At 48.9% G+C, this 7,904-nt stretch overlaps 1 protein-coding gene across 1 annotated transcript; it reads left to right on the top strand.

The window, feature by feature from the left end:
- Nucleotides 1–6,238: 6,238 nt before the first annotated feature.
- MTLN (mitoregulin) lies at nt 6,239–6,549 on the top strand. Its single transcript, XM_049857641.1, has one exon. It carries the CDS (start codon nt 6,276–6,278, stop codon nt 6,444–6,446), a length of 171 nt encoding a protein of 56 aa, XP_049713598.1. The 5' UTR covers nt 6,239–6,275; the 3' UTR covers nt 6,447–6,549.
- Nucleotides 6,550–7,904: the final 1,355 nt, after the last annotated feature.

The raw sequence follows: 7,904 nt of genomic DNA, 5'->3' as shown, positions 1-7,904 counted from the left end.
TGAGGACACAGTGGTGAGGAGAAACAATGATGGCCAATGCTCTCAAGGAACTTAGAGTCTTGTGGAAGAAGCCAGGAGAAACAAAAAAACACATCAAATTATAGGAACTGTATAAGTGTGTCCACAGCCATAGGACTGCCCTTCCACTGTGAACAACTATAAAAAATGGACAAAATACATGAAACAACTAATTTCATACATGGTCCAGTAGGCAGCACAGCACTGTAATCCCTGGAAGAAAGGGAAAAAAATGAGGTCAGCCCTATGATTGCCCCAGTTTACTGCCTGGAAAGAGTTTCCAGGCCATACTGCCGGGAAGGCAAAACCAAACAGAGCTTGACAGTGTCACTGACTTGAGATAGAGACTGGAGTTCTTTGAGGCAGAGGTGGCTAGAATTTGTGCAGTAAAGAACTATAAATAAAGGAGCTGAACACAGAGGGAGAAGCTATGGAGATATGCATATGGCTCCCTGCAAGAGTTTTATATTTCGTTTTTGGTGTCTTCCTTTTTTTTTAGATTAAAAAATTTGTTTTAAGTAAACTTACAGAGTTGTGCAATCGTCCCCAAAATCCAATTTTAGAATTCCTTCAGCCATAAAGATCCCTCATGCCTATTTCCCTGCAAGTTTTTAGTTGAGGGCTAATCTGTGTATACATGAAAGTAAACCACCTGAAACCAAGAAAAGAATCGACAGAAAGGATCAGGCAGAACAATTTCCAGAGATTTTACAGACCTGGGAATAGTGTGTCTTCCCACCAACTAAAATGAAAAGACCTTGTAATATATAAGATATCAGGTACAAAAATCTTAATGTTATAGTGTGCTGGGGAGTCAATTCTGACTCATAGTGACCCTAGAGGACAGAGTAGTACTGCCCCATAGGGTTTTCTAGGCTGTAATCTTTCTGGAAGCAAATTGCTAGGTCTCTTTTCCTGCAGAGTGGCTGGTGGGGTGCCACCAGAGCTCCTGTTGCCTCTGCTCTAACAAAGCTTAAAAGCAAGCCTCAAAAGAGCCCAACTAATTCCAAGTCATGTAATTACACGCCAGAACAAAATTGAGCACTCTTAAAGAAATATAACAAAACATAGCAACCAACAACATAAAATTCACAATGTATGGTAAACAGTAAAAAATTACCAGGTCTGAAAATACAATCAGGAACTAGAAGAACAATCAATAAAAACAGATGCAGAAATGACGGAGATGATGATAACACGAACATAAGCGAGAAATGGAAGATATAAAAAAGAACCAAATTGAACTTACAGAGATGAAAAGATATAGTATCTGAAATGCTGGATAAGACTGATAGCAGTTTAGACACCAGAGAAGAAAAGATCAGTGAACTAGAATATACAGCAATAGAAAGTGTCCAAATGAAGTACACAAAGGACAAAGATGAACAGTGCCTCAGTGACCTCTGGGACAATATAAAACCGTTTAACATACATATAATTGGAATCACAGATAAAAAGAGGGGGCATATTTGAAGAAATAATGATCAAAGTTTCCCAAATTTTGTGAAAACTATAAACCCACAGATCCAAGAAACAACAAATCTCAAGTAGAATAAACTTTGAAAAAGCACACCAGAGCATGTCATAACCAAACTGTATGTGTGTTTATTGGTATCTGTGGGGGTGGGGGAAGGATTTCAGCACAACACCCAATCCTGCAGGGATCCCTCTTCCCACTTCCAACAGATCAGGGAACAAGAATAGGAAACAAGAAATCTGGCAGTTAGACTCCTGAGGCCCTGGGCTGTCTGCTTGTGGCTCAGGAAGGAAGAGGCCCAGCAAGAGTTCTCCAGGACTAGAACTCAAGGACCTGTTCAGATGAGGGCTTCATCTTAGTCGTGGCAAAGCTGCCCCTCTAGGTGTAAAATAACTGCTTTTCGCCTCGGGTCCTGGAGTTACAGAGGAAACAAATTCCATCCACATACTTCAGATGAATTTACTTACAACCAGTACAGGTCTAATGCTGTAAATGTGAAACCCTTTCCTTTGGCAGGCGCTTCAAACAGCAAACTTGACGGGGCAGTTAACGTGTCATTCAAAAGACACTCTTAGAATCAAGTAAACTCATTACACTTGACTGTTGAGGCTGTTAATCCACAATTTAGTCATCACCTCAAAGCTGGTTTACCATTATCAAACCAAAACCACCAGACTCGTTGCCAACGAGTCGATTCCAATTCATAGCGACCCCATAGGACAGAGTACAACTGCCCCATAGGGTTTTCAAGGAGTGGCTGGTCGATTCCAACTGCTGACATTTTGGTTAGCAGCCAAACCCTTAACCACTGTGCCAGGGCTCCACTAAGTCTATTAAAAGGTCCCATTGAAACAGTGCACCCAGGGGAAAAATACAAAGTCTCAAGCCACAGACACACTGACCCTTGAAGAGGGATTTTGAGTTTTGCCATCACTGTCCCCTCCTCAGCAGCTCTATTCTCCCCTCCAGCCAGAGATTCCTCCTGCTTCTACAGTCCCACTACTGCCGCGTGTTTAAGAGTCCCCGTATCCAAGGTTCCAGTGTATGTGATCTGGCTTATTTTTAGCCCAAAGGTCACTTACTGATGAGGCCAGAATTCCAAGTGAGGTTCAAATTTGTAATAACATTAGTGGCCCAAGTAAACAAGCTGAGGCTACCAAAATTGGCTTTTTAAAATGTCTCAGAGCTATTGAATTATAACAAACTCATGATTTTACATAGGACAAAACTGAGGTCCAGAGACATTTAGTCCCCTTTCTTTTGATTTCCCCACTTACCTTTCAAGATTCTGTTCAGCCATCCACCCAGAAGCCTTCCTTGAGAGCCCAGCTATCATTAACACCAAATATTTATTGTGTCTGTTTTGTGTCAGCTCCTCTTCTAGGCACTTGGAATTCACCAATATATAATTCAGACAAAAATCTCTGCCCTCGACATTGTAGCGGGGGGACAGGCAATAAACAGTAAGTGTATAAGCAAATCATACAATATGTGGGAAGGCAGTAAATACTATGGAGGAGGGAACTGGAGCAAGATAACGGAGATCAGGAGTGCCAGAGAGTTGGGTTGGTTGGGTTTGTGACTTTAAATAGTCAAAGGTAGGCCTCATGGGGAAGGTGATTGCTGACAAAAACTTAAAAGGAGGTGAGCAAGTTGGCCATGGAGGTAGCTGGGGGAGAATATGCCAGGCAGGGAGAGAGCAATGTAAATGTTCTTAGGCAGCACCATGCCTGGTGAGTTCAAGAAACAGAGGTAAGGGGCAGAGGGGAGCTGACCACTCAGGCCCTGTAGACAGGCGGCTGTAATAGCTTTGTCCACCGCAGGCTGTGAGCAGAGGAGTGACATGGTCTGACTTCTGATTTCACAGGCTGCTGTGCTGAGGATAGAATGCGGTGGACAAATAGAAAAGCATGGAAACTGGGTAGGGGGTACTGCAGTGACTCAGATGAGATGATGGCAGCTTGGACTAGTGGCGGCAGTACAGTGGTGAGAAGGGGTTTAATTCTACCATATTTTGAAAATAGAACCAACAGGATTTGCCAAGAGACTGGATGGAGTATAAGAGAATGTTTTTGAGGGTTTTTCTTCTCTTTTCTAAGCTACCAACTTAGAATACACATTCCAATTCATCACACTGTGTTGTAATTATTTTTTCTGTCTCTTTCACTCTACACTAAGCTGTCTGAGGGCAGACTTGCTGTATTCACCTGTACATCCCTGATGCCTGCTGTAGCTTCTATAAGTGTTTGTTGAATAAACAAGCTTCAAGCATAACAGACATGAATGTATACTAGACCTGACACTGTCTTCATCATCACCTACTAAGGCATGTTTTGCCTCAAATATGAAAGTCTGCTGATCTTTGCAGAGAGGCTTGGACAGTACTCAGTCTAAAGAGTTCAGATTCCACATGCTGATCTCTTTTTCATGGTGGGTATGAGTCTTCCATTGTTGTGGAGCAAATTACCACAAATTCATTGGCTTAAACAACACACATTTATAAATGAACAGTTTCTATGGATCAGGAGTCCAGTGTCCTGGGCTGGATTCTCTAGAGAAGCAAAACCACTGAAGCATATATGTAATAAAAAGAGAGAGATTTATCTCAAGGAAATGGCTCACACAGTGGTCGAGGCTGGAAAATTCCAAGTCTGTGGGTCAGGTGTTGGGCTGGAAGCTTCTCCTGACTCACACAGCTACAGGGGCTGATGAATCCAAGACTGGCAGGTAAGACAGCAGGCCGCTGGCTCAAATACAAAGAACCAGAGGTCAGACGATGATAAGCGAGAGGCAGGACGCAGAGCAAGCCAGCAAGCTTTGCCAGAACGTCCATATATATATTGGATGCAGGCCACACCCCTGAAGAAACGCCCCTTACAACTGATTGGCTGATCACATCAGATCACATCATGGAAGATGACTACATCATTACATGACTGCCAAACCATTGAGAATCATGGCCCAGCCAAGCTGACACACAACCTGAACCATCATATCCAGGAATGGCTTAACTGTGCCCTCTCCTCAAGGTCTCATAAGGCCACCATCTCATCTGGAGGCTCAACTGGGGAAGAATCTGCTTCTAAGCTCATTTAGGTTGTTCGGAGAATTTCCTTATGAGTGTAGAACTAAGGGCCCAGCTTTTTGCTGGTTATTGGCTGAAGGCATCCACCGTTCCTGGAGGCCCCTTGCAGCTCTTGGCAAAGTGGACTTCTTCAAATGTCTACTTACTCTATCAAATTAGCAAGGACAGTCTCTAGCTTTGGTCTGCTAAGAAGGGTCTCATAAAACATAATCAGGACTAATAGTCCAAAACTTTTGCTATATTTTATTATTTAAAGCAAGTCAAAAGTCCAGCCCACACTCAAGGGAATTATGCAAAAGTGTTAACACCAGGAGGTGGGAATCCCTGATGGCCACCTTAGGGTCTGTGCACCACACAGCTTTCATCGTTGGAAAGGTTTTTCCCTATCCCCAAAATTCTGAGGTGGTGTCAGTGTGAATGAAGAACTGAATTTTTTATTTTATTTAATATTAATTAATAGAAATTAAATTTAAAAAGTGATACTCAATTCCATTATAGGAAAACTTTTAAGTGTGCCTGGAACAACTTGGGTGTTTGAATCTATTTTTTCAACTGTAAATTTTAAGAAATCTAAATACTGGTCAAGTATTTCCACTGAGAATTTAGTATTTGAATTGAGATGTGCTGTTAATTGTAAAATACACACTGCCTCTCAAACACATAGCAGGAAAAAAAAGTGTAAAGTACCTAATAATTTTTTATACTGGTTACATGTTGAGATGATAATGTTTTTAATATATTGGGTTAATTAAAATACCGTTACCTGTTTCTTTTTACTGTTTTTTTACGTGGTTACCCGAAAATGTCAAGTGCACATATTGCTCGCTTTCTAATGCTGAGAGAGAAGAGAGGTTTGGGGCTTGTTTTCAGAGAGCTTACAATCGGGCTGGAAAGACAAGCCACCAAATACAGGCAACACCTGGTGAACGTCAAACAACGCACGCGGCTCAGGGCCAGGCGACCAGGGCGAGCCTGAAGGTCAGTGGACACCGCCCCGCGGGGCGCCCTGCGCTGGCATCGCTGCCTCCTGGTCCGCCCCGCCCCGCCCCGGCCCTCGGCCCCGCCCCGCCCGGCCCGCCCCGGCCCTCGGCCCCGGTCCGCCCCGCCCCGCCCCGGCCCTCGGCCCCGGCCCGCCCCTCCCCTCCCCTTGGCCCCGCCCCGGCCCTCGGCCCCGCCCCGCCCCGCCCCGCCCCTCGGCCCCGCCCCGCCCGGCCCGCCCCGGCCCTCGGCCCCGCCCCGCCCCGGCCCTCGGCCCCCGGCCCCGCCCAGCCCCGCCCCTCGGCCCCGCCCCGCCCGGCCCGCCCCGGCCCTCGGCCCCGCCCCGCCCCGGCCCTCGGCCCCCGGCCCCGCCCAGCCCCGCCCCTCGGCCCCGCCCCGCCCCGGCCCTCGGCCCCGGCCCGCCCCGCCCCTCCCCTTGGCCCCGCCCCTCGGCCCCGCCCCGCCCGGCCCGCCCCGGCCCTCGGCCCCGCCCCGCCCCGGCCCTCGGCCCCCGGCCCCGCCCAGCCCCGCCCCTCGGCCCCGCCCCGCCCCGGCCCTCGGCCCCGGCCCGCCCCGCCCCTCCCCTTGGCCCCGCCCCTCGGCCCCGCCCCGGCCGCCCCGCCCCGCCCCACGCCCCCGCCCCGCCGGCCGCGAACGCACCGCGCGGATTGACCCCGCCGCCGCGCCGTAGGCCGAGCTGCACGCCGGGAGGCCGCGATGGCGAACGTGTCCGAGCGGACGCTGCAGGTGTCTGTGCTGGTGGCCTTTGCCTCCGGGATTCTCGTGGGCTGGCAGGCGAATCGGCTGCGGAGGCGCTACCTGGATTGGAGGAAGAAGAGGCTGCAGGACAAGCTGGCGGTGATGCAGAAGAAGCTGGACCTGGCCTGAGACCCGCCGCCGCCAGTCCACGCCGGCCCCCGGCCCTCACCCGCGCGGGGGCTACGGCGGGGCCCGCTCCGACCCCGGCCGGCGGCTCACCCCGACCCCGGCCCGCCGCCTCCCGACCCCGGCCGGCGGCTCACCCCGACCCCGGCCCGCCGCCTCCCGACCCCGGCCGGCGGCTCACCCCGACCCCGGCCCGCCGCCTCCCGACCCCGGCCGGCGGCTCACCCCGACCCCGGCCCGCCGCCTCCCGACCCCGGCCGGCGGCTCACCCCGACCCCGGCCGGCGGCTCACCCCGACCCCGGCCGGCGGCTCACCCCGACCCCGGCCCGCCGCCCCCCGACCCCGGCCGCCGCGCACCCCGCTGCCCTGCTGGGCTCGCTCGGAGTGGCAGTGAACGGTGCTCGAGGTCAGGCGATGTCTGGGGCAGGAGGGCTTTGGGATGGCATGTAGAAGGTGACACCAGAAAGAGGAGGACGTTTCGTTTTCCTTAATTTTTACTTCCTGTTTGGTGTCGTCCTTCAGTTCATTCATTAATGGGAATGTAATGCCACATGCAAAGTGCGGTTTTGCCTTGACAACGTTAGATTTCAAAATGACTAGAAAGAACCAAAGAAAAGAAAGCCGGACCGTGGGGCGGGGGGGGGGGGTGCACCTGCCATCTTTTTTTCCTCTTATTCTTTTTGATAGCGTTCTTGGTAGCACTGTAGTTCGAATTTGGATGCATACTTTGTAATTTTTAATGTGATTTCTTAAGTTACTGCCAGCCTGGTAAAATGGAAAGAGCAGTAGCCTGAAATCAGGAACCTTGCACTAGTCTTAGCTCTGTCAACATCTGCGATCTCGAATTTTCTGGGCCTCAGTTTTCTAGTTCTTGTAGGTAATGTTTTAATTCCAGCATACAATAATTTGAAGTTAATGATTATCTATTTCTAATGTTTGTTTTTTATTTCCAACAGGATATCAAAGATGGATATAGAACACTGGAAAGAAATACTTTCTTCTTGCACATTATGAAGCAATTTTATTTTTAAAATAAAATGTAAACATCTTTGAACCTTTTTTCAGAAGGGAAAGGAGTATAGAGCTTTTTTGTTTGCCGTGTAGTTTACTGGGTCAAGAGAACTGGTTTCTCAAAACTGGCTTACTAGTGTTTTTGAGCACATACCTTCTTTTTTAGGAAACCTTTTTTTTTTTTTTTTTTATGCTAGTTCCTTGGAACAACTACAAAGCAAGAGTTGGCCTAGGTCCAACTGGGACCCATTCTGGGTCTCTTTGGTCAGCTGCTCTACTGGATCTGTTTAGGAATGCATGGGGCTGTCTAAAAATAACTGAGGTTCTGGTGATGTGTGTAAGACTTTTACACTTCTAAGAATGACAGTACACTTCAGGAACAGAGTATAAATTTTTACTGGCAAAAATCTCATTTATGGAATATATGTATGTGAAGGAAGAACCCTCTT

Source organism: Elephas maximus, chromosome 17 (assembly GCF_024166365.1).
Source record: "Elephas maximus indicus isolate mEleMax1 chromosome 17, mEleMax1 primary haplotype, whole genome shotgun sequence".
Classification (NCBI taxonomy): domain Eukaryota; kingdom Metazoa; phylum Chordata; class Mammalia; order Proboscidea; family Elephantidae; genus Elephas; species Elephas maximus.
Note: the sequence above shows the minus strand (reverse complement) of the source record. Positions and strands in the feature narration are given on the sequence as shown.

What these genes read in the sequence shown, in the direction of transcription:
- MTLN (XM_049857641.1), top strand. Translation starts at nt 6,276, where the DNA reads ATGGCGAACGTGTCCGAGCGGACGCTGCAGGTGTCTGTGCTGGTGGCC.